The 27,115-nt window shown below is 37.6% G+C and overlaps 1 protein-coding gene and 1 long non-coding RNA gene across 3 annotated transcripts; one reads left to right on the forward strand and one right to left on the reverse strand.

Moving 5' to 3' along the window:
• Nucleotides 1–242: 242 nt before the first annotated feature.
• On the reverse strand, nt 243–17,120 carry LOC110456528. 2 transcript variants are annotated; one of them, XR_002463593.1, is made up of 8 exons: nt 16,693–17,120; nt 15,890–16,048; nt 15,336–15,492; nt 14,580–14,646; nt 13,315–13,368; nt 11,901–12,077; nt 11,466–11,582; nt 10,642–10,922 (listed from the first exon to the last, which is right to left on the reverse strand). It is a non-coding gene; the product is annotated as an uncharacterized LOC110456528 (long non-coding RNA). The 2 variants fall into 2 exon arrangements; XR_002463592.1 differs by lacking the exons at nt 11,901–12,077; nt 13,315–13,368; nt 14,580–14,646; ... (1 more) ...; nt 15,890–16,048; nt 16,693–17,120 and adding exons at nt 243–363; nt 762–1,053 and having other exon boundaries at nt 10,860–10,922; nt 11,466–11,893.
• Nucleotides 17,121–17,548: 428 nt separating this feature from the next.
• Nucleotides 17,549–26,446, forward strand: LOC110456527. The gene is made up of 2 exons (XM_021507319.1): nt 17,549–17,955; nt 24,301–26,446. The coding sequence occupies exon 2, from the start codon at nt 24,317–24,319 to the stop codon at nt 26,354–26,356; it is 2,040 nt and encodes a 679-aa protein (XP_021362994.1). The 5' UTR covers nt 17,549–17,955; nt 24,301–24,316; the 3' UTR covers nt 26,357–26,446.
• Nucleotides 26,447–27,115: the final 669 nt, after the last annotated feature.

Consider the following 27,115-nt stretch of genomic DNA (forward strand, 5'->3'; position numbering starts at 1 on the left):
TTGCAGCAGGTTTTTAGCTGACAGCATAGTAGGATCTCTCGAGCAGGAATTCAACAGCCTCTCCGCGTATCAAATTTGTAAAAGAGCAATTCAGCAGTATTTTGGCAGCCATTACAGCAGGAAATTAACCCGAATGTAATAATGTAAAACCGGGATACGCCTTACATACAGCACAAATCAGCAAGATTTAAATAAAGACTAGAATTCATATAAATTAAAATAGACCATGATTTATTATTTTTAAAATAAATCATCAAGATATTATTTTCATTGTTTTCCTTTTGGCCCTGTAAGAGGTCAGAAGGCTGGCCATGGCATCCCGAACTTTCCACCTCTTGTCACCACTCACAAAGAGTGAAAAATCTGGAAAGAAAAAAGAATGAAAAATATGGAAAGAAAAAAGAAAACTCAGTATAGTTTATTCATTTTCCTTTTTATAACTAGAAAATGGTATACTTCAAATTTTAAGCAATGTTTAAAGTTTTTTTAGGGTCTCAATTGTACTGTAGAGATTGACAAATCCTATGTCCAATACCACAGGGTTACCAATTTACTTAAATGGCTACTACCAGGCTTTGTTTCTTGGGAGCTTCAACATTTAAGTCAGGCTACCAGATTTCCTGCTGTGAGTTTCCAGTTGCCAATCCTAGTATAAATTTTTCAAGCCCCGGTCTCATTGAACACAAACCATGCTCCTATATTAACCGAATGCCTTTACATGACAGTACATGGTACCCCATTAAACCTATCAAATAGTATACCTGTTATGGCATCTGTAATGGTCTGGTCCAGTATTATAAGGCCTTTAGATGGGAGCAAGGCAATGGCATCTGTAATGGTCTGGTCCAGTATTATAAGGCCATTAGATGGGAGCAAGGCAATGCTTCCGCACTTTTAGCTCCTCCTTCTTAAAGAAAATTTGGAGCAACTTTCTTGCTGCCTTTCCTCCATCCTTCCCAGAGCTCACTGTAGCCTTGTTGCAGACTGCAGTGACCTGCCTTTGCGCCGTCGTTACCAGAGCTCACTGTAGCACCCTTTCATGAGTGAAACCATCTGTAGTATATTACAAAATGAAATGTGTACAATGAGAATTTCATATAGATTTTCTGGCCTGTTAGTATAAATATGGTCAATTCATGTTTCTGAGGTTTCTGTGATTCTAGTAGCTTCAGATATAACTTGCTCTAGGTGATATAATTCAAAACAGTGTAACCATCTTTGTGGAGGTGATTTCAAATAATCTATTTTCAGGTCACCTGCAATAATTATTTCACTATTTTTGAAATCAGTGGCTTAATTTTGCATCAGCTCTTTCTCAAAATGATCAATCCAGTCACTGTTAGAACTTGGGGGTCTATATACAGAGCATAGTAAGATAGGATTAGAGCAGGGAAGATCTATTTGGCGCCATATACTTTCCACCTCACTGATTTCTAGATCTTTGCGTCTCAGGATTTGATTAAATTTGATATATATACCACCTCCTTTTTGTCCAATTTGATCTCTTCTTTCAAACTCAAAACCATTGATGTGTAGGCAATCACCAGTGTCCGAAAGAAATATTTCACAAATAGGTACCTAGGATATCTACAGATCGTTTATCCTGCAAAGTTAGTTTCAGATCTTCTAGTTTAGGCTTCAGGTGTTGCACATTTAGATTGGCTTTTCTTAAACCTTTCTTAAACCTTTCTTTACAAGTCCAAATGTAGTCTCATTATTATGATCATTACTCCAGGGAACTGACTATGTATTTGAAATAGGTTCACTAGATTTATAGCATTTATTCTCACACACATCTTGATTTTCAGCTGTGACAGTAGACGATATTTGGTTATGATCAGGACATTTACAACATGTACAATGATCATTTTGACATGTGTCACATATCTTGATTGTGTAAAAAAATGTCAAATATTATTTGTTTCTTTTGGCAAAGTTCAAGGAGGAATCACTGCTATGTATCCAAGGAGGAACCACTACTAATGTATCCAAGGAGGAATCACTACTATGTATCCAAGGAGGAATCACTACTATGTATCCAATGAGGAACCACTACTATGTATCCAAGGAGGAACCACTACTATGTATCCAAGGAGGAATCACTACTATGTATCCAAGGAGGAACCACTACTATGTTTCCGGGTGATGGCGTTGTCTTCTTTGTCACCCTTCATTGATATAGTTTACAAAATTTCTCCTTGTGTCCATATTTGCCCCACTCATATGCCTTATGTCTGCATGCTCTGGTAATGTGGTTTGGTTCACCACAATAACCACAGTTTTGTTCCTTTTCTTGTGTGAAATGAGAATTGCCTCCATGCTATGATTCATTGGGTGCTGGTTTGTGAAAGTTAACACTGCTTGTTCTCTTTACCTGCTTGAGAATATGTAGATACTCATTGATGTTCCTCAATAACACACCAGGCCCTGTGTTTGTAAGGTGAATCGGGATCCCATCCCTGTGTTTGTAAGGTGAATCCCATCCCTGTGTTTGTAAGGTGAATTCCATCCCTGTGTTTGTAAGGTGAATCCCATCCCTGTGGAAGTGTGTTTTGCTAGTTATATTAAGTTGCCTGATGAACTGAATGTTGTTCACTTCACACAGATTCTCTAGTAGGTGATTTAGGGGCACGACCTCCACTCCCATTCGTGGCGGTATCCCCGACACATGTATGTCAGCATGGCTCTGATGCATCAGCATGGACAGGAGATGATCATAGTCTGTTTCAATATTGTGCAGACTGATGCATCAGCATGGACAGGAGATGATCATAGTCTGTTTCAATATTGTGCAGACTGATGCATCAGCATGGACAGGAGATGATCATAGTCTGTTTCAATATTGTGCAAAATCTAGGAATCTGATTGGTTAAAAACTACAGTGTACCAAACCGCATTCGTAAATCTCAGAGGGTATACGAAAAATCTCAGGGGGTATACGGTCATGATCATGTCACGTGATTCTCAGCAGTAATACGGTGGAATTAGGTGTTTTGAAAAATTGAAATTAGTCAAGAAAAAAATACATCTGAACATAATACAAATAAACCCTCTTTCGAACAAACATTTGCTATATATAAATCTGCTCTATAATAAGATTATTTAAACATAAACATTTATGATTTTTTTTACGTTATTGAGCCATAACATAAAAAAGAGTGTACTCTGAATAAACCGCGAAGCGGTTTATGAAAAGAGTACACTCCTTTTTTTATGTTATGGCTCAATAATGTAAAAAATCATTAATGTTTATGCTTATAATTTAATTCTTATATACATAAAAAAAACAATTAAATATTTTCAAACATTTAATTTGATAAATCACGCATCAAATGATGCAAATCACAAAATCATTTTAAAAAATCAATACGCCGACGTCATAACATCATCCAATCAAAAACCCTTGTTACATAAGCACAGTTCGCAGGCTTTCATTCATGGAGTGACGAGGTAAGTGACATTTGATTGTGATTAACATGTTTGTTTTGTGCTCAACTAAGTACTGATTTAACAAATAAAATAACAATTAATCATTATGATCTAACTGAAATATTTTTCATATCACAGAACGCCTTATGAGCACTTTTATGAATCATGCTGAATGCATACAATAGTTGACATCATCAGCTACCAAAATTGTTAGCTTATGATAAAATATATATATATTAGACCAGGGTTCAAAGTTTGTGATCCTCCAGAAAATGGAGATGAAATCATCATACTGATTAGTTCGTTCATCAAATATTTACACAAACTTAAGTATACGTATACCTGATCAGATGACCTTATGGCCCAGACCTATAGGATGATGTAGATATGTATATCGTGCCACTGATTACAGCTTCCATCGATTATGACATCGTGCTACTGATTCCAGCTTCCATAGATTATGACATTGTGCTACTGATTAAAGCTTCCATAGATTATGACATCGTGCAACCGATTACAGCTTTTATAGATTATGACAACGTGCTACTGATTACAGCTTCCGTAGATTATGACATCGTGCAACCGATTACAGCTTTTATAGATTATGACATCGTGCTACTGACTACAGCTTCCATAGATTATGACATTGTGCTACTGATTACAGCTTCCATAGATTATGACATCGTGCTGCTGATTACAGCTTCCATTGATTATGACATCGTGCTACTGATTACAGCTTCCATAGATTATGACATCGTGCAACTGATTACAGCTTTTATAGATTATGACATCGTGCTACTGATTACAGCTTCCATAGATTATGACATCGTGCAACTGATTACAGCTTTTATAGATTATGACATCGTGCTACTGATTACAGCTTCCATAGATTATGACGGAGAGTATATGATACGCTAGTTCAAACGGAAAACTCGAAGGATCGTACTTCCATGCCTCGCCAGATATCTGCATACCATTCAGAGGCTACTGACAGTCGAGGCAGAACATCAGCAGACTCTTTCAGCTTCTTGTACATCGGGAACATGGCAGCTATGTCAACAACACAGTAGTCGATCAGGGTTTCCGTAAGAGGTTGAACTTTCCATATCCTGTAGTTATCTTTAAGTTCCTTGTTTCCCTTCTCTTTCCTTTCCAGCAGTTCTCTTCTCTTTCCTTTCCAGCAGTTCTCTTCTCTTTCCTTTTCAGCAGTTCTCTTCTCTTTCCTTTTCAGCAGTTCTCTTCTCTTTCCTTTTCAGCAGTTCTGAGTTGTAGACGTAGTTACCGAGACAGCGTTTGTAGCCGTTTATATTTTCCACTTCATCTTTTTCACTTCTTTTAATCGACCCGTACGATTGTCTTGGTCTGTGATTTCGACGGTAGATTATGTCCAGGAGTCGCTGATCCAACACACCTGTAAGCTTAACCTTAAATTGGTGCCACAAGCTGTCGGAATCTTGTCTACAGTCAAACATTAGCTTCTCGATAGATTTATTCTCCAGAATGTCACGAAGGCCACTATCAAACACAGACTGTCCCAGTTTGAAAACATTGAAGATGAAAACCTTTGTGGTAGTGGCTACTGTTAAGACAGTTAGTTCACTTTTTCTGCTCAAGTTGACTCCTTCGCAGGCGACTGCTGCTTCACCAGACGTGAGCCATTTTGAGGAATCAGACTAAGATGGAAACAAGAGGCCCAAAGGGACTGTACTCTTAAACGCTTCTCAAGATATTATTGTTTGAAATTTGAAATTGTAATTTTAAAGCTTTTAACCCATGTTGACCTTTGACTCCGGCTAGCACTTAAAGTTGACATTTGACCTCTTCTACTTCTAACTTCTACTTCTAAATGGTACTGACCAACTTCAACAATTTGAAGATAAAATGTCAGACCTCGTTACTGTAATGAAGAAAAAGATTTGCACTGCTGGTCTACATAACATACCCAAGTATCATGACTCTACCCCAAATGCTTCCTAGGATATCGTCGTTTGAAGTTTTAACATATTTGAGCCTTGAGCCCTGTGACCTTGAAAGTAGGTCAAGGTGATTTTAAATGAGGAAACTTTATAGCACGCCATCCCAGGTACCTACTGGCCAAATATTATGACCCTGTGCCTTATGGAACTTGAGAAGAAGATTGTTAAAGCTTTTAACCCATGTTGACATTTGACCCCCAACTAGCACTTAAAGTTGACCTTTGACCTCATTACTGTAATTAAGAAAAATATTTGCACTGCTGGTCTACATAATATTACTAAGTATCATGACTCTAGTCCAAAGGGTTCTTAGGATATTGTTGCTTGCATTTTTTAACATATTTGACCCCTGTGACCTTGAAAGTAGGTCAAGGTCATTTTAATTAGGAAACTTTATAGCACTCCATCCTAGGTACCTACTGGCCAAATATCATGACCCTAGGTCCTCCAGGTCTCCAGAAGAAGTTGTTTAAAAGAACAGGTTGACGGCCCGACGCCGCAGTACGGCATAAGCTCAACTCGCCCAGGAGGCATTAATGACAACAAGTAATACAACATACAAAGTACAATGTAGCACATTAGTAATCACAATACAATACTCCTTCAATGGTACAGAAGAAGGATTTTAAATATTTAAACATCAAATTTCCCTATTGGGCCCCGCAACTCACAGCACCAAGAAGGGCCAAACCCACCGTTTATGTAAATTTGAGTCCCCTTGGACAAAGGATGCTCCAGGCCTAATTGGGATAAAGCCCCTTAATCCTTATGATAGAAGAAGGATTTCAAAGGTTTTCACCTATATTTCCCCTATTGGGCCTTGCTCCTGTCCCCAGGGGGTCAAAACCTACCGTTTATACAAAATTGAGTCCCCTTGGCCCAAGGATGCTCCAGATCAAATTGGGATAAAACCTCTTAATACCTACGGGAGAAGAAGGATTTCAAATACTTTACATCTATTTCCTCTATTGAGCCCCTCAACTCTGCCCCAAGGGGCCCAAACCCACTGTTTATACAAAACTGAGTCCCCTTGGCCCAAGAATGCTCCATACAAAATTGGGATGAAATCCCTTAATCCCAATGGTAGAAGAAGGATTTCAAAGGTTTTTACCTCTATTTCCCCTATTGGGCCCTGCAACTCTGCCCCCAGGGTGTCCTAACCCACTGTTTATACAAAATGGATGAGGATGATGCAGACCAAATTTAGTCCAAATCTACTTCGCCGTTCAGGACAAGTAGCGTTATAAAGGAAAAGTTAATTAACTTCGGGCAGGATGTTTTAGACAAATTCCTGTCATTCCTATAGAAGAAGAAGAATTTTAAAGAATTTGCTAAATTACCCCTATTGGGTCCCCCCCCNCTAGGAGGGTCAGACCCACCATTTATAAACAAGAGGCCCAATGGGCCCGCATTGCTCACCTGGTATTAATCTCACAATTGTAACCTTAAAAGTGGAATAAAATAAAGCTACAAGCAAAGTATAAGTGTCTTGACTTCAAGTAAGTCATTCAGAAGAACCTGTTAAACGATTAAAACACATTTGACCACTGTGACCTTGAAAGTCAAACATGGACATTAAGTTGAACAAACTTCATAGCCCTTCCTCCCAGAATGCAACTTGCCTAATATCACCACCTGATTTATGCACTATGGACAAAGGTCATTTGTTTGAACAAACTTGAGTGCCCTTCATGCCAACATCTTTCTGGCCAAATATCATCACCCTGGTTATACAGTAGAAGTCGTTTAAAGGTTTTCAAGACAATTGACCCCTGTGACCTTTAATATGGATGAAGGTCATTCATGTCAACATCCTTCTGGCCAAATATCATCACCTTGGACCTATTGGTTATACAGAAGTAGTCGTTTAAAGGTTTTTAAGACAATTGACCCCTTTGACCTTGAATATGAGTGAAGGTCATTTGCTCGAATAAACTTGGTAGCCCTTCATGCCAACATCCTTCTGGCCAAATATCATCACCCTGGATCTTTTGGTTATACAGAAGAGGTTGTTTAAAAGGTTTTCAAGACAATTGACTCCTGTGACCTTGAATGTAGATGAAGGTCATTCATTTGAACAAACTTGGTAGCCCTTTACCCCAACATGCTTCTGGCCAAATATCATCACCCTATGCCTCTTGGTTATTCAGAAGAAGTTGTTTAAAGAATTTAACATATTTGACACCTGTGACCTTGAAAATGGATGAAGGTCATTTATTTGAACAAACTTGGTAGCCCTTCATCCCAGCATGCTTCTGGCCAAATATCATCACCCTAGGCCTTTTGGTTACTGAGAAGAAGTTGTTTAAAGTAAAATGTTGACGACGGACGGACGACGAACGGATGATGGACCCTTCCGGCGAGGTGAGCTAAAAATAATGTACTAGTTGACCTGCTTATATAACAACATTGTAAAGAATTAAAAAGTGTTCACAGTTTCAATCTCTTTCTCAAGATTAAGCAATATCTTGGTTATTGTTTTAATCCCTCTACCCCCCAAAGACAAATTTGCACTCTTCCAATTCAAAGGTTGGAATAGTTCATTATGAAATTGCAGGGGTGAATGAGTCAAGACCCTGATTCAATACTTGACACAATCCGAAGTCAGACTGCACCTACCAGCAAATGCACACTTGGATGCAAATTGTTCCGAACTTTTCATACCTTGCAACATCCTCAATATCCAGGAGTGACACTTACTTTCGCCCTCTGCAGCCCTGGAATATGTCGAAGCAAAATTGAAGGTTCAAATGTGCAGCAAGTATGAGACGAGAAGACTAGTTTGTTCCTTTGATGTACATAATAAGAATCTCGTGGTCGCGTAACGGTAAAACGTATTGGCTCTGAAGTCTGGCGTCGCTCCTCTGTAATCTTCAAAGGCCAAGTGTCAGCCTAGTGATTATTCAGCTTATTTTACCTGACACCAATCAAATAGCTAGCCGCGTGCCTTCAATTTCGCAATGACATATTCCAGTGCAGAGAGCGAAAGTGAGCATTACCCCTGGAGTATCGAGGATGAACTCACAATGACTTGGGCTTGTAATGAATCTTTAAAAAGCATAAAATATATTTTTTTGGTAGTTATTTAAATGTTGGGTTTTAGTCCGGGAACTATCGATGATATTATTGTTGCTGTACTTTCCTACAGACTCAACAAGACTGGGAACCAGTCCTTGATTGGTTGTTATGGAACTCGCTTTGGTGGATCCAAATGGAAAATGTCCAGCGGAAGGTAGGCATTAAACTCCAACTTGTCGAAAGATCGTACTTCCATGCCTCGCCAGATATCTGCATACCGTTCTGAGGCTACTGACAGTCGAGGCAGAACGTCTGCATACCGTTCAGAGGCTACTGACAGTCGAGGCAGAACATCAGCAGACTCTTTCAGCTTCTTGTACGTCGGGAACATGGCGGCTACATCAACAACGCAGTAGTCTAACAGGGTTTCCGTAAGAGGTTGAACTTTCCATATCCTGTAGTTATCTTTAAGTTCCTTGTTTCCCTTCTCTTTCATTTCCAGCAGTTTATTATGCAAAATTGGCCTAAGGATGATGCAGACCAAGGGGACTCAATTTTGTAAAAATGGTGGGTTTGGACCTTCGGGCAGGTGAGCTAAAATTAAGTCCCCTTTAATACAGGATGTTTTAAATTTAGACCAAACATGGACAAAATCCTGTCATTTCTACAGAAGAAGAAGAATTTTAAAGAATTTGCTAAATTACCCCTATTGGGTCCTACCCCTCAGGCCCAAGGAGGGTCAGACCCACCATTTATAAACAAGAGGCCCAGAGAGCCTGTATCGCCCACCTGGATATCTAAGCAATCATGGCAAAATATTCTCCAATGAGATACAAGGGAATATGCCAGACCCCAATGCCAATTCTTGTTGTATGTCTGTATTAGATTTTTCATGCCCAGCAATTTAATGTATGGTTATTGGGTGGGGATCTCCACTGTTTCCAAGCTGTGACTCAGAAACTAGATCCCCAGGGTTGTGGCCAAACCCCAGGATCAATTCTAATATCATGACTGCATTCGTCTCTTTTTTGTCCAGCATTTGTATTTATAGTCTTGGGGTGGGGGTCTCAACCGTTTCAAAGTTATGACCCAGGGGTTAAGTCTGCAAAGGTGGGGCAGACCTAGGGGTCAATTCTAATATCATGACTGCATCCATCTTTTTATGCCCAACAATTGTATATATAGTTTTGGGGTGGGGATCTTAACCATTTCGAAGTTATGAACCAGGGGTTAAGTCTCCAAGGGTGGGGCAGTCCCCAAGGCCGTCCTGGAAGCATATGTGCATTCATCTCTTTATACTCAGCAATTGGATATATGCATGGTTATAGGGTGGGAATGAATCTCAACTGTTTCCAAGCTGTGACTAAGAAACTAGGTCCCTAGGGGTACGGTCAGACCCCAGGTTTATTCTAATACCACGACTACTTTTGTCTCTTTATGCCAAGCATTTGTATATATAGTTCTGGGGTGGGGATCTCAACTATTTCCAAGTAATACACTTTTTTGGCCACACCCCTTAGCCCGGGGGGGTCAGCCCCACCATTTGTACAATTTTGAATCCCTGCCACCCATGAATGCTTTTGACCAAATATGATCGATATCCATGGCATATTTTTACAGAAGAAGTCGTTTATAGCAATATAGCCAAATTGCCCCCTTTTGGCCCCACCCCTCAGCCCCCTGGGGGGTCAGCCCAACCAAATTTTGAATCCCCACCACCTAGGGATGCTTCCAGTCAAATATGGTTGATATCCAGTGCATAGTTCTACAGAAGAAGTCGTTTGTAGCAATATAGCCAAATTGCCCCCTTTTGGCCCCGTCCCTCAGCCCCCTGGGGAGTCAGCCCAACCATTTGTACAATTTTGAATCCCCACCACCTAGGGATGCTTCCAGTCAAATATGGTTGATATCCTGTGCATAGTTCTACAGAAGTCGTTTGTAGCAATATAGCCATATTGCCAACTTTTGGCCCCGCCACTCAGCCCCCTGGGGGGTCAGCCCAACCATTTGTACAATTTTGAATCTCAACTACCGAGGGATGCTTCCAGTCANGAAAATCTACTTGGCCTTTCAGGACTCAGGACAAGTAGCGTTTTAAAGAAAACGTTGACGGACGGACGACGCGTCAGTATGGCATAGGACCAGGTGAGCTAAAAATTGACAGGTTATATGCTGCACATACACATACATCTATGACATATATTTCCATGCTTGATGTGTGTGTGCAATAGAAGGGAGAAAACTCTGTTATAAGTATAATAAATTACCTCCCCTTAGACTGCTAACTTACATTGAAAATTACAAATTATGCAAATTTTTGCAAAAGCTTCAAAAAGACAAAAATAGAAAATTTGCAAATATTGCTGTTCCATGTTAGCAACAGACTGCAGAACATTTTTTTACACTTCTTAGATCATTTGAGAGGCTGTTCCATACCTTTAAGATCTTTTTCTGTAGCCCTCTGCCTTTACCCTTGTTGTGCTGGTGGGCTCTTGTGATCTGATAAGCAAAATGATTTTTGATCAGTTCAGATGTAAACACGGGTATCAAATTATTTACAATTTTGAAAACTTTGGTTTACATGTAGAATAACAAGTTATCTACTAATTCTTTTAATAAATGGGATCCAATCGGCTGTGACGTTGAAAGTTCAATGCTTGTAGCAGTCAGCATAGAAGGAATAGGAATTCAAATAAACAGCAAAACACTGAAGTAACACATTTGATTTTATACAATACTTATTTATGCATGCGATGCTTAATTATATCACAGACCTAGATAATCTAATTCCATGATTATATTTATCTCAAAAATATAATTGAATTGCGAGATTCAAGCTTTTTCTCCATATACAATAATATACACAAGTGATAATTTAACATCTTGGTTCAGGGGATAGTGCTATGCCTCAGTGCTAAAGATGAACATCACTTCAAACAATGTGTGCTCAAGTACCTCAGCACCCAGTGTCTGGACAGCACCAAACTACTAACAAGCACTCAGAAATTTGAATATTTTAACAGAGTGCTTCAGAAAACAAACCAGAAAAATTGATGACTCGTTACCGCAACTTTCCTGCTAGAATTCACACTGCTGTTCATCTGTGCAACTTTGGTATAGCAGACTCTACAGTGCTGAGGCTACATGCAGTTGGCAGTCCTTTGGCGAGTGAAAGAGACAGTTATATCATCAGCAATATCAAAGACATCTCATGTTCAAACTAAGGAGAGGATATCACAGAATCAGATGGTATCGCATGCATGCAAAGGCATGTGTTCCCGCAGTGACATATAAATCTGGATAGGATGACCCAAAATCTTTATGCTAAGAGGATGTGCTAAAAACAGACTGTGTTAAAAAAACTGTGATAAGAAAAAGTGTTAAGATGACTGTGCTTTTTAAAATGTGCATTTATTAGTGTGCTTTTTTGGAATTTCAATGTAAATAATTGTTTGATTATTTAATTTCAAAACTTACTTGAGTTGTTGTTCATCTCTGCTTGTCAAAAAAACTACACTTTGGATGAGGGCTATGGCCTAAACAAGTCTGAGGCTGCCTCAGCTTGCAGGATTGTATGCTGTTATTGATGTAACCTGGCTAAAGATTCAGGTGTTCAAACTTAGTACAGAGGCCATTGTGGCACAAATGAGACACCTGCAATGTACGAGGCAAAGTAAATTGTCTTGTAGAAATCATGTACTGTAATCAATAGACAATGGTGCAGCCAGGAAACTTAACACAGACAAGTCCATAATCACCCCTCAAGTCACCCCTGGCACCAAGCCATACTATACAGCCTGTAGAGGGTACAATTTCAGATTTTTTTGCTAATTTTGCCTGATAAAGTTCTAGCCAAGAGTTGAGAGACATGATGACAGCACTGTCATTCGAAAAATAAGTCATAAACAAGAGGCCCAATTGGCCTACATTGCTCACTTGGTATCAATTTCACATTTGAAACCTTTAAAGTGGTCTAAAACAAGAGGCTTAATCGGCCTGCATCGCTCACCTGGTATTAATCTCACAATTGTAACCTTAAAAGTGAACTGAAATAAAGCTACAGGCAAAATATCAGTGTCTTGACTTCAAGTAATTCAGAAGAACCTGTTAAACGATTAAAACACATTTGACCCCTGTGACCTTAAAAAGCCCTTCTTCCCAGAATGCAACTTGCCAAATACACCACCTTATATACCTTTTGTTTATTGAGAAGATGACCTTTAAAGATTTATGCACTATGGACCAGATGTGACCATGAAAGTATGTCAAGGTCATTTACATCAACAAGCAATCACACTGTATGCTTTAGTTATTCAGAAGAAGTTGTTTAAAGGTTTTAAACATATTTGACCCCTGTGACCTTCAATATATATCAAGGTCATTTATTTGAAAAAACTTGGTACCCCTCCATTTCAGCATGTTACTGGCCAACTATCATCAACCTAGGCCTCTTGGTTATTCAGAAGAAGTTGTTTAAAGGTTTTAAATATATTTGACCCCTGTGACCTTGAATATAAGTCAAGGTCATTTATTTGAACAAACTTAGTAGCCCTTCATCCCAGCATGTTACTGGCCAAATATCATCACCCTCTTGCTTATTCAGAAGAAGAAGTTTAAAGTAAAAAGTTGACGCCAGACAGACGGACGCCGGACACCACACTATGCCATAAGCTCACTTGGCCCTTCGGGTCAGGTGAGCTAAAAAACCTGTATAGCTAGTATTTCATTTAGGTGCAGTTGTATGCATTTTGCCTTAATATTTAATCCTGTACAATTTGAACAAAATGTCAGATGATGGTTAATTTTATATATATGATAAAAGTATGAAGAACGATTGCCTCCGTACAGTGTATGTTCTATAGATATGAGGACACTAGCCATTGATTCATACCTGAGGTCATGGATCTTCTTCTTTCCCTGGTATTTAAAGTAAGTCAAACAAACCCTGTAATAAGATGATATATCCTGTATGACAGCAAATTTTCGCCCAGTCAAGCTTTCAACCTTCACCAGAATTTCTCGGTATACAATTTTCATTACAGGATACCGGCTGATTTATACTTTCACAATTTTTCTTGGTAAGTAGAATCTGAATACAACCAACAGCAAATATTTCCACATCTAAAATATTGATTTACTTTCATATCAAATATACTGATATCAACGAAAAGATATGATATGATGCTATTTTTAACTCATTCACCCCTACATATTTAAACTGGACTTGCCTAGTCTTTGATTAGGTAAGGTTCAAATGTGACTTTAGGGGTGAATGAGTAACTCATTCACCCCTGAAACTTCAGAATGAACTATTCCAACCATTGAATTGGACGAGTTCAAATGTGACTTTAGGGGGTGAATGATGACTTAATCGGCAGTACAGACGGGGATTAAACGGCTACGATCTCTAGTATTGATTATAAAGCTGTGAAACCAAGTGTGACTCTGCCATGGTTAACGGTTTTTATTAACTACTGTACTGTTAATGACCAGACTTCCATCAGGTATCTGTAAGCTGTTTTTAAAGGTGACTGATATCATTTTAAATCGAAGAGTGGAAGACCAGAGTAACTCGTGTGTAGTGTCATATACTAATAACAGAGTAATATTAGCACAGCAGCCAAAAGATCTGCAATCCTTCACAACATCACAATCATCGGAGTCTGTATTCATGAAACCGTTCTCACGCTCAAACTCAGATTCTATGCTCAAGCACAATTTCTTGTTTCAGAGAAAGTTTAATAGAAATTGTTGTCAACAATTTACAAGATTTGTCGAGCACAATTCGCCATATACCGTTTTCAATACTTTTTTTCTGTGTCACATGGTTTAGATGACTCACAAGAAAATTGGCTTGAGTACAAAATTCATTCTGAGCAAGAGAATGGTTTCATGAATACCGGCCCTGAAAGAAAGTCTGTCCAGCGTCAACTTTTTACTTTAAACAACTTATTCATAACGATTATAAAATCAGCAGAAAGGAGGTCCCCAATCTTCAACAATTCTATTATCATTAGCAGAAAGAAGGTCTCCTATTCATAACAATTATACAATCAGCAGAAAGAATGTCTCTAGTTTGTTATTGTTTTACAATTTATCTCAACTCTGAGGACACAGATTCATAGCTGGTAACATTCACTGTGAAATTATACTTACTCTAAAATACTGAAGAAATCTATTATGTCAAACTCTGAGGAATTATTGAACCAGCCAAGGAGGATATCTGAAAAACAGAAATCAAATTTAGAGTGATTTTAAACTGACAAATCTGTTATAGAGTGTGAAATGTGAGAAACTTTGATTGCCAGGACGGGACGACACAAAATAACTTCTTAATGAGCAGGAGTTCGTTATATCAAATATGTATGTTTAAAACCAATACTGTATACCGAAACATTTTCACCCTGTCAAATATTCACCTTTTTCCGATAAGATCCTTATTCACCCAGTGTAACTTGGCCAATCACATGTAATCACTATGTACTACATGTTGAGAACTAAAAGTTGCTGTCATGATAAATTCGCCCTCATCAGGGAGAGTGAAAAAGGGCAAAAGTTAAACTGCAGTGAACACTTCCCAGTATACAGTAGTATCACCGTGCAGTTAGGTAGCTGACGGACAAAGTCAAATAATACATATATATAATTGTTTTAAACAGTAGTAACTTGCCGTGAGTATCTCCCATACTCTACTCCTTATTCTAGCTTTATTTCTCATATAAACATATAATAATCCATCCATGTGTTAAGAGGTCCAACACAACCTGCATCCGACAATGTGAATCAAAGCAATGTCCACCAACACATAGAGTTCAAAAGGTGCTGAATCATCGAAAACTCACAGCCAACCCGGATTATTTCAATGAAATGTCCATTTGAGACCAAATACGATGAGTATAAGAATTGTATTACCGTTTGGGAGGTGTTTCAGGATGTACAGGAAACACAGAAGGAGGTCCTTAATCTCGGTGATATGTACAGTCGCTGGTACTTCAGAATCATGGCCGACGGTTTAGGAGACGGAGCTGACCCCTTATCTGTTCCGACACTTGACCCTGACAAGTGTACTCTGAACAACATAAAGTACTGTATTTAATAATAGAGACATGATATGATATAATTGTGTCGGGATATGACATATTTGTGTCTACCTCTGATTTTGGGTAGAGTTAAGGGTATATGATACCTTACACATTTTTTATTTGATTGGTGTTAGAGTTATCTCCATTAAATATTTTTTCAGTCAGCCCCTATAAAATTAAAAGGATTCAGAAATACCCAGCCTTTATCAATGGATTCACTCTGGAAGATATTTGCCATGTTCTACATGTAACCAATTCCAAATTTTCTATACACAAACAGATATTTGCAGGCTCTTTCTTGAAAAAGAGATTAATGTCCACTATGGTAACATATACCCTTAACTAATAAATCCTATCTTTTTCCAAACTGATGTTGATACATACCGCTTGTGGCCTTTGTCACCTTTCTTGTCGCGTGCGGTATCTGTTTTTCAGTGCCATCCTTTTCTGACTGATCCATGGACGAAGTACTACTGGTCAGTGAGCTGTTGGACTCACTCAGATGGTTCTTAAGGTTCAGCACTGAACTTAATACAGGGGCACCTGCTGGGGGAATTATGTCAGGGTAAAACAGTGTCAAGGTCACACATTAAATCAATATCATTACTTTCAAATAGAAAACTTGAGTTATTGAAAGTTTGAAAACCAAAATGAACTCCATAGATTTGATTGAATGAAAATAACAAGAGGCCTCGGGTTTTACTGTATATAACAGGATGTCCTTAGAGTCAGGTGTCAGTAAAGTCAGGATTTACTTTACATAACAGGTCATTTCCTTTAAGTCAGGTGTCAATATAGTCAGGGTTTACTGTATATAGATGTAGGACAAGTAGAGGATCACTTGATTAAAACTTTGGGACGCTGCATGGTCGTCTGATACTTATTGTCGATATATCAAGACACCAAAATCAGTATTGAAGGAAGCACAAAAATCTATGTGTTTCAGCTGAAGCTGGATCACATATACAGAACATTAATATTAGTAATATTAAGGACAACAGTTTATAAATTAATAGTTATTTTGTTGACATATCAGGTATGGATTGTGTTGAATCATTGTCAGTGGAATTGTACTGTAAATTTGAAATGTGTGTTATTAGCATAAACAACTCTGTAAAAAGTTGTGCATTTATCAGAATTTGCAACATCTGAGAAGGAATTCAGTGGGACTATCTACATCTACTAACCTATATTTCTTGGGGGCACTCGGCTGGAAACATCATTAAGAACTTAATTAAGAATGGGGTCAAATAATGTATCACAGCTTCATTTGGGTTTTTACTTCATTGTGATGCATATTTTACACAACATTACGTAATACATGCTCATACACCATCCCACCAAGCTGTCACACAGCCAGGACTGCACTGTTACACCAAGCTGTCACACAGCCAGGACTGCACCATCCCACCAAACTGTCACACAACCAGGTCAGCACCATCCCACCAAGCTGTCACACAGCCAGGACTGCACCATCCCACTAAGCTGTCACACAGCCAGGACTGCACCATCCCACCAAGTTGTCATACAGCCAGGATAGCACCATCCCACCAAGCTGTCACACAGCCAGGACTGCACCGTCCCACCAAGCTGTCACACAGCCAGGACTGCACCATCCCACCAAGCTGTCACACAGCCAGGACTGCACCGTCCCACCAAGCTGTCACACAGCCAGGACTGCACCGTCCCACCAAACTGTCACACAGCCAGGACTGCACTGAACACAGAACGCCCTGTAGTGATGATACATTATGTGGTACTTTATGTGGTTATAGGAACACCCTCTTGAGGTAATTCATTCTATTTGGTACACAATCGCCAGCCAACCTCTAGTATTGCTGCCTTATATGGTACACAGAACACTCTCTTGGTCATAACCGTGACGAGTTTTCCTCCCACAGCAACAGGAAGATTTTATGATGTTAATTTTATATACACTTAAAAATGAATCACAGCAGGAAGAAAATAAATTCCTAGAATTGGATCAAATACATCCTGTCATGAATATAAATGTATATCTATAAAAATCTGGCCAAGGTATAAGTAGATTTGATTAATATTCATCTGCAGTACATCCAAGGTTTTTCCGTGTGCCACAGTTCCTGCTTGTGCAGAGCAACTAAGCCAGAGACTTGATCTGCAGAGCAAGTTGGAGATTCTCTTGCTCAGGAAAAAGACATGTCCTACAGAGCAAGCTTGAATAGTTCTACAAAGGACGCTTGAAATATGGCTAGTTGTGAAAGTTAAAAAAACACATTATATTATGTAAGAAACATGTGACACAGAGCAAGCTGAAGACATCTTCTACAGAATACTCTAGAGACAGTGTTGACTAGCAAGCTTGGGTCAATGTTTATCCAAAGTTATCGCATTTTATACTGGATCATTACAGTCCAGTCTTTCCAGACTCAAGCGGCAAGATTTCTACATATTCTACAATTTTGAAGCAGGTAACTTCTTTTCTTCTGACATTAAATAGGATATTGTTTCCTACATTTATAGACGTACTTGGAAATAACTCTAAACAAGAGGCCCATGGGCCTTAACGGTCACCTGATCTACAGAATTTATACAGAGAGTTGATTTTTGTTTTTAACATGAACAGAAATATTATTCAAAGTGACAAAAAACAATAAAACCACATTATTCAATATCTAGCATGCAGATTTAAGACTGAAAAGTATTTGAAACTAGCACCTCTGATTCTAAACAAGGAAAATGAAGAAATTTTATTTTAGCACACAGACTCCATTGGGCCCCACCCTACAACCCTTGGGGGTAGGGATGGCTCAAAATTTACAAAGTATCAAACTGTCAACTTAGGGTTATAATTCCAATCAAGTTATCAACATGTAATATTCAAAGTATCATTTGCCATTATAAACCATAACAAATTTTGCCCCCTCTCCCCCCTCCTTCCCCAGGGGGAAACGCGAGACCCCAGGGTCATGAAATTCACAATTTTGGTAAAGCACCTTAAGACCCTTCCATCTATGAAGAGTATTTGATTCTACCATATCTGGGTCTTGAGAAGAAGATTTTTGAAATTTCAGTCAATTCAACCCTTTTTGGCCCCACCCATCAGCCCCGGGGGGTCAGTTAGGGCTGATATGTGCATACTATCAAACTGCTACCCAATACTGATAATGCTAACCTAAATTGAATTACTTCCAATGGCAATTAAACAAATGTTGGTCCAAAATGTGATTTCCCTATATAAACTATAGTAAAGTTTACCCCCTCCCCAGAGGGTAACGTGAGACCCCAGGTTCAAGAAATTCACAATTTAAGTAAAGCACCTTAAGACCCTTCCATCTATGAAGAGTATTTGATTCTACCATATCTGGGTCTTGAGAAGAAGATTTTTGAAGTTTTAGTCAATTTTACCCTTTTTGGCCCCGGCCCTCAGGCCCCTGGGGGCTGCATGGGGACCATATAATTCACAATTTTAGTTGACCTTTGTCTCAGGTGACCTAAAAAGTAGCAGATGTAAAGAGATCAGCTAATCAAAAAATCGGAAATTTATTTCGTAATTTTATTTAAACAAGAGGCCCAATGGGCCTGCATCGCTCACCTGGTATAAATCTCACACTTGTAACCTTAAAAGTGATCTAAAATAAAGCTACAGGCAAAATATCAGTACTTATGATTAAAATTCATTCAAAAGAACCTGTTAATTTTTTTTTAAACATTTCACCCCTGTGATTGAAAGTCGAACAAAGTCATTATGTTGAACAAATTTTATAGCCTTTTATCTCAGGATGCAACTTGCAAAGTATCAACATCGTGGGACCTATGATTATTAAGAAGAGGTCGTTTAAAGATTTTAAACAAATTTGACCCCTGTAACCTTGAATATAAGTCAAAGTCATTCACTTTAACAAACACAGTAGTCCTTCATCTCAGCATGCTACTGACTAAATATCAACATCCTGAGCCTTTTGGTTATTCAGAAGAAGTTGTTGAAATAATATGAACATATTTGCTCCTTGTGACCTTGAATATGATTCAAGGTCATACATTTAAACAAACTTGGTAGCCCTTGATCCTAGTATGCTACTGACTAAATATCATCACCCTGGGCATTTTGGTTATTCAGAAGAAGTCGTTTAAAGTTTTTAACATATTTTACCCCTGTGACCTTGAATATGGGTGAAGGTCATTCATTTAAACAAACTTTGTAGCCCTTCATCTCTGCATGCTACTGGCCAAATATCATCACCCTGTGCATTTTGGTTATTCAGAAGTTGTTTAATGTTTTTAACATATTTGACCCCTGTGACCTTGACTATAGGTGAAGGTCATTCATTTGAACAAACTTGATAGCCCTTTACTCTAGCATAATACTGGTCAAATATCATCACCCTGTGCATATTGGTTATTTAGAAGAAGTTGTTTAATGTTTTTAACATATTTGACCTCTGTGACCTTGAATATGGGTGAAGGTCATTCATTTGACCAAACTTGGTAGCCCTTCACCCAGGCATGCTACTGGCCAAATATCATGTCCCTGGGCATTTCGGTTATTCCGAAGAAGTTGTTTAAAGGGTTTTTTAAGACAATTGACCCCTGTGACCTTGAATATAATTGAAGATCATTCATTTGAACAAACTTGGTAGCCCTTCACCCAAGCATGCTACTGGCCAAATATCATGTCCCTGGGCAGTTCGGTTATCGAGAAGAAGATGTTTAAAGTTTTTAACATAGTTGACCCCTGTGATCTAAATTAGGTGAAGGTGACCCCTGTGACCTTGAATTAGGTGAAGGTCATTCATTTGAACAAACTTTGTAGCCCTTCATCTCAGCATGCTACTGGTCAAATATCATCACCCTGGGCATTTTGGTTATTCAGAAGAAGTTGTTTAAAGTTATTTTAAGACAATTGACCCCTGAGACCTTGAATATAATTGAAGATCATTCATTTTAACAAACTTGGTAGCCCTTCACCCAAGCATGCTACTGGCTATATATCATGTCCCTGGGCAGTTTGGTAATCGAGAAGAAGATGTTTAAAGTTTTTAACATATTTGACCCCTGTGACCTTGAAAATGGGTGAAGGTCATTCATTTGAACAAACTTTGTAGCCCTTCATCTCAGCATGCTACTGGCCAAATATCATCACCCTGGGCATTTTGGTTATTGAGAAGTTGTTTAAAGTTTTTAACATATTTGACCCCTGTGACCTTCAATAAGGGTGAAGGTCATTCAGTTGAACACACTTTGTAGCCCTTCATCCCAGTTTGCTTCTGGCTAAATATCGACACCCTAGGCCTTTCGGTTATTAAGAAGAAGTCGTTTAAAGTAAAATATTGACGACGGATGGACGACAGACGCCGCGCCACGGCATTAGCTCACTTGGCACTTAGTGCCAGGTTTGCTAAAAAAAATATATTAGTATCTTGTATATTGTATATTGCATTCTAATATGTAATCCATTTATCTAGGTATATCAATCTGAAGTCCAGGGTTTGAATCCCAGTCACTGAAATTTCACACTTAAAAAACGCTATTATTGATATCACCTTTCTTATTTATCATAAAAGTTCCGTAAGGGGTTTTTTTCTTTTCAGAAATGATTTATCAAAACTATAATCATGTCAGAAAAAAAGTGTCCAACTAGTACTAAGTTACAGTTTTTAGCAGTGGTACGAGGATCCTTAAGGATGTACTCTTCTGAGGTTTCAGTCACGTTCAAGTCTCGTTTTGATCTGGTGTAATGGGTTTTTGTAATATTTAACAAATTATGATAGGTATAATAGCAAACACACATCTGAAAAACATGTAAAAAAACTAGATGTGTGTTGTGTGTAGAACATTTTTTACAAGAATTTTAAAACAAGAGGCCCAAGAGGGCCTGTATCGCTCACCTGAATATTTAAGCAGTCATAGCAAAATATTCTCATTAAATATTATATTGCACTAAAACTATTTCCCTCGCAAACTTTGTTGGCTCCATCTGTTGAAACTACCAGCAAAATATTATTATAAGATTCTATGCTTTTTTTATTCTTCTTCAGAAGTTGCTTGACATACTTTTCCCTGTGATCTTGTAAGTAGGTCAATGTCATTTTCCTTCTCAAATTGGTTAGCTCTATTCCAAAAAGCTACCAGNCCTACTGGATTCATTTATCCATTGCCTCACTATTTATTATTATTTGATATGGCCTACTGGATTCATTTATCCATTGCCTCACTATTTATTATTATTTGATATGGCCTACTGGATTCATTTATCCATTGCCTCACTATTTATTATTATTTGATATGGCCTACTGGATTCATTTATCCATTGCCTCACTATTTATTATTATTTGATATGGCCTACTGGATTCATTTATCCATTGCCTCACTATTTATTATTATTTGATATGGCCTACTGGATTCATTTATCCATTGCCTCACTATTTATTATTATTTGATATGGCCTACTGGATTCATTTATCCATTGCCTCACTATTTATTATTATTTGATATGGCCTACTGGATTCATTTATCCATTGCCTCACTATTTATTATTATTTGATATGGCCTACTGGATTCATTTATCCATTGCCTCACTATTTATTATTATTTGATATGGCCTACTGGATTCATTTATCCATTGCCTCACTATTTATTATTATTTGATATGGCCTACTGGATTCATTTATCCATTGCCTCACTATTTATTATTATTTGATATGGCCTACTGGATTCATTTATCCATTGCCTCACTATTTATTATTATTTGATATGGCCTACTGGATTCATTTATCCATTGCCTCACTATTTATTATTATTTGATATGGCCTACTGGATTCATTTATCCATTGCCTCACTATTTATTATTATTTGATATGGCCTACTGGATTCATTTATCCATTGCCTCACTATTTATTATTATTTGATATGGCCTACTGGATTCATTTATCCATTGCCTCACTATTTATTATTATTTGATATGGCCTACTGGATTCATTTATCCATTGCCTCACTATTTATTATTATTTGATATGGCCTACTGGATTCATTTATCCATTGCCTCACTATTTATTATTATTTGATATGGCCTACTGGATTCATTTATCCATTGCCTCACTATTTATTATTATTTGATATGGCCTACTGGATTCATTTATCCATTGCCTCACTATTTATTATTATTTGATATGGCCTACTGGATTCATTTATCCATTGCCTCACTATTTATTATTATTTGATATGGCCTACTGGATTCATTTATCCATTGCCTCACTATTTATTATTATTTGATATGGCCTACTGGATTCATTTATCCATTGCCTCACTATTTATTATTATTTGATATGGCCTACTGGATTCATTTATCCATTGCCTCACTATTTATTATTATTTGATATGGCCTACTGGATTCATTTATCCATTGCCTCACTATTTATTATTATTTGATATGGCCTACTGGATTCATTTATCCATTGCCTCACTATTTATTATTATTTGATATGGCCTACTGGATTCATTTATCCATTGCCTCACTATTTATTATTATTTGATATGGCCTACTGGATTCATTTATCCATTGCCTCACTATTTATTATTATTTGATATGGCCTACTGGATTCATTTATCCATTGCCTCACTATTTATTATTATTTGATATGGCCTACTGGATTCATTTATCCATTGCCTCACTATTTATTATTATTTGATATGGCCTACTGGATTCATTTATCCATTGCCTCACTATTTATTATTATTTGATATGGCCTACTGGATTCATTTATCCATTGCCTCACTATTTATTATTATTTGATATGGCCTACTGGATTCATTTATCCATTGCCTCACTATTTATTATTATTTGATATGGCCTACTGGATTCATTTATCCATTGCCTCACTATTTATTATTATTTGATATGGCCTACTGGATTCATTTATCCATTGCCTCACTATTTATTATTATTTGATATGGCCTACTGGATTCATTTATCCATTGCCTCACTATTTATTATTATTTGATATGGCCTACTGGATTCATTTATCCATTGCCTCACTATTTATTATTATTTGATATGGCCTACTGGATTCATTTATCCATTGCCTCACTATTTATTATTATTTGATATGGCCTACTGGATTCATTTATCCATTGCCTCACTATTTATTATTATTTGATATGGCCTACTGGATTCATTTATCCATTGCCTCACTATTTATTATTATTTGATATGGCCTACTGGATTCATTTATCCATTGCCTCACTATTTATTATTATTTGATATGGCCTACTGGATTCATTTATCCATTGCCTCACTATTTATTATTATTTGATATGGCCTACTGGATTCATTTATCCATTGCCTCACTATTTATTATTATTTGATATGGCCTACTGGATTCATTTATCCATTGCCTCACTATTTATTATTATTTGATATGGCCTACTGGATTCATTTATCCATTGCCTCACTATTTATTATTATTATCTTTATTATATACAGTGTATATATTTATTCTCATTAAGGATTCGAACCCCAGACTTCAGATTGATATACAATGTAACACACTTTTCTAAATGAAAATTGCATGAGAGTTTCTTATATAAAAAAAACCACTCCTCAGACATATACTTGAAAAATGTATTCATTATGGTTTTCTAACCTTTTGATCTACCCATGTACACAATTTCCATGATTTAGCTTCCTTCTGATGTTAAGTTGAATATTTTTCTTTGCCTTATTTTTCTAATATTTGATGTTTATATTTGTTAAATTTTCTATTAAAGTTGTTATACAGTTCACGAACTGAAGCAAGCTTTATTTTTCATAATTTCAGATTGAAAATAAAGGCAATGGATTCTACAGAGAATGAGCGGATGTCTATTGCCCTGTCAACACATCTAGACAGGGCGATTACAGGGACACAGGAAGAGGTGGATATCAGGAGGAGATTAGAGGTTCTAAAAGAATGTATACAAAATGACTCTTATTTGAATTACCACTCCTTCTACGGAGGAAGTCGTGGAGAGGGATTAAGTCTACAAGGATCAGATTTGGACATTATGATGATAGCAGAGACTGTAACAGTAATGTACCCTGGCCAGTTTATCCCTCCAAGTATGGCAAACAATACAATTCTGTATATGAGAGATGCAGATTGCCGAACTGGATATGTCCACTTACAACTAGGTCAGAGAGGACAGAAATGTTCCATTGAATTGCGTGATTCACTTGTTAGAATTAAGGATTCATTTTTTGTTTCCAGTGATATCTTTAGAGAGTCATTTGTCCGTAAATTAACGGACGGCCTTTCATGTTCAGCATGGAAATCCAATGGACCCAGCAGTTCGATGGGTGAACAAATAGATGTCGTTCAAAGCTTTCCATGTAACTGTTGGCCAAAGGAAGCTAATGAATGGATTACCCGTACACGTCTGTACGGATGGCCACATCAAACATTAATCGACAATATCGTACACAGTGGATGTCATCTTGTCCCTGTTGGGGACAAGTGTTCTGAAGATACTTTCTTGCAATGGAGAATCTCATTTGCAACAGCAGAGAGATCTTTAGTTCACTCGTTCAGTCACATTCAGCTTAAAGTATATGCTTTGCTGAAATGTTTCTTAAAACAGATAAAAGTCACGTTAAAAGAAACCATAGGGGATGACGATATCTTGTGTTCCTACTTTTTGAAAACTATCCTTTTTCATGCAATAGAGAACTCCAGGCAACTGTTTTGGCAAGAAAAACACTTATTTTACTGTTTTTGGTTTTGTTTCAACATACTGATTGCTTGGGTCAGGGCGGGAGTCTGTCCAAATTATTTCATCCCAGCCAACAACATGTTCCAAAGGAAAGTCCATGGACAACATCAACAAATACTATTGGACGTTTTGAAAAACTTTTGTCAGCTGAAATGGATGTGCCTTTCAGTTACTAAAATTTGTAATCCCTCAATATGGGAAACTCTTGTATGTCCCCAAACCGAGCAGGAAATGATCTTTCGACAGGATATAGAAACTGCCCAAGCGATAAAAGGAATATGTATCACACAAACTGGAACACTAGGGATCATAAGGAAGGCGATTCGTTTATTATCAAAATCACAGTCAGATTTTGATGAAGTTTTCACATACCAGTATTCTATGATTTGCTTACAAAACATTGCAGCAGAACAGGTCTCTCAAGATCACTATGCTATGGACAACAAGACCAGGTACAAAAGTTTAAGGAAATGTAAAAACTGGATGATTCATGGGGCCTCAATGGGCACAGAGCTGTTACGTCTAGCAACTTTTAATTTTCTGGTAGGAAATTTCATTAAAAGCCTTGAGATGTGCAAACAAGTCATGAAAATGGCATCATGTTTCATAGGTCAGGAGGTAAGTAGAGAAGAGAGAGAAAAACTATTTAGGCACAAATATAGTCAATCAGGCCATACATCAGAGAGACTACAGAAAATATACGCACACTTCATTATCCTTTCTTGTAAAGACTTGTATCTTCCCCACCTCTCGCTAGAAATGGCGAATAGATACAGACTCCTAGTTATCCCTCCACTACCGTATGCTATTTTCCTGTCATTCCTGTGCTGTCATGAACTTAGAGATACCAGAGGACGTGATGCAGCATTACGTAACATGGTAGATGTCCAGTATGACGAGAATCAAGGAGGACACAAGTACTGGATAGTAAACACTCTCCTGGGCATCTGTTACGAAATTCTCGGAGACTCTCAAATGGCCATCAGAGCTTACTGGAATTCAGCTCAAAGAAATTGGAATTTAGAATTTTTACTCTGGAATACTGCTATCAAGAGGATAGCCGTTGTGTATCTATGTATGTATGCTTCACAGAAATTCAAACAGAGGATAAATGAGATGTACTGAAATACATTTGACTCACAAGGACTGACAGATAATAGCTGTGTTGTATTTATATGTGTATTCCTAACAGAGGATAGATGTGTGGTATATATATATGTATTCCTAACAGAAGATAGCTGTGTTGTATATATGTGTGTATGCCTAACAGAAGATGGCTGTGGTGTATATATGTGTATCCCTAACAGAGGATAGCTGTGTTGTATATATATATGGGTATGCCTAACAGAGGATAACTGTGTTGTATATATATGTGTATGCCTAACAGAGGATAGCTGTGTTGGATATATATATGTGTATTCCTAACAGAGGATAGCTGTGTTGGATATATATATATATGTGTATTCCTAACAGAGGATAGGTGTGTTGTATATATATTTGTATGCCTAACAGAGGATAGCTGTGTTGGATATATATATATATGTGTATTCCTAACAGAGGATAGGTGTGTTGTATATGTATGTGTATTTCTAACAGAGGATAGCTGTGTTGTAAATATATACATATGTGTATGCCTAACAGAGGATAACTGTGTTGTATATATATGTGTATGCCTAACAGAGGATAGCATATATATATGTGTATGCCTAACAGAGGATAGGTGTGTTGTATATGTATGTGTATTTCTAACAGAGGATAGCTGTGTTGTAAATATATATATATGTGTATGCCTAACAGAGGATAGGTGTGTTGTATATATATGTGTATGCCTAACAGAGGATAGCTGTGTTGTAAATATATATGGGTATCCCTAACAGAGGATAG

Source organism: Mizuhopecten yessoensis, unplaced genomic scaffold (genome assembly GCF_002113885.1).
Source record: "Mizuhopecten yessoensis strain PY_sf001 unplaced genomic scaffold, ASM211388v2 scaffold8783, whole genome shotgun sequence".
NCBI classification, from domain to species: domain Eukaryota; kingdom Metazoa; phylum Mollusca; class Bivalvia; order Pectinida; family Pectinidae; genus Mizuhopecten; species Mizuhopecten yessoensis.

Bases quoted from the DNA above. Each gene is read 5' to 3' on its own strand.
- LOC110456527 (XM_021507319.1), top strand. From the start codon at position 24,317: ATGGATTCTACAGAGAATGAGCGGATGTCTATTGCCCTGTCAACACAT.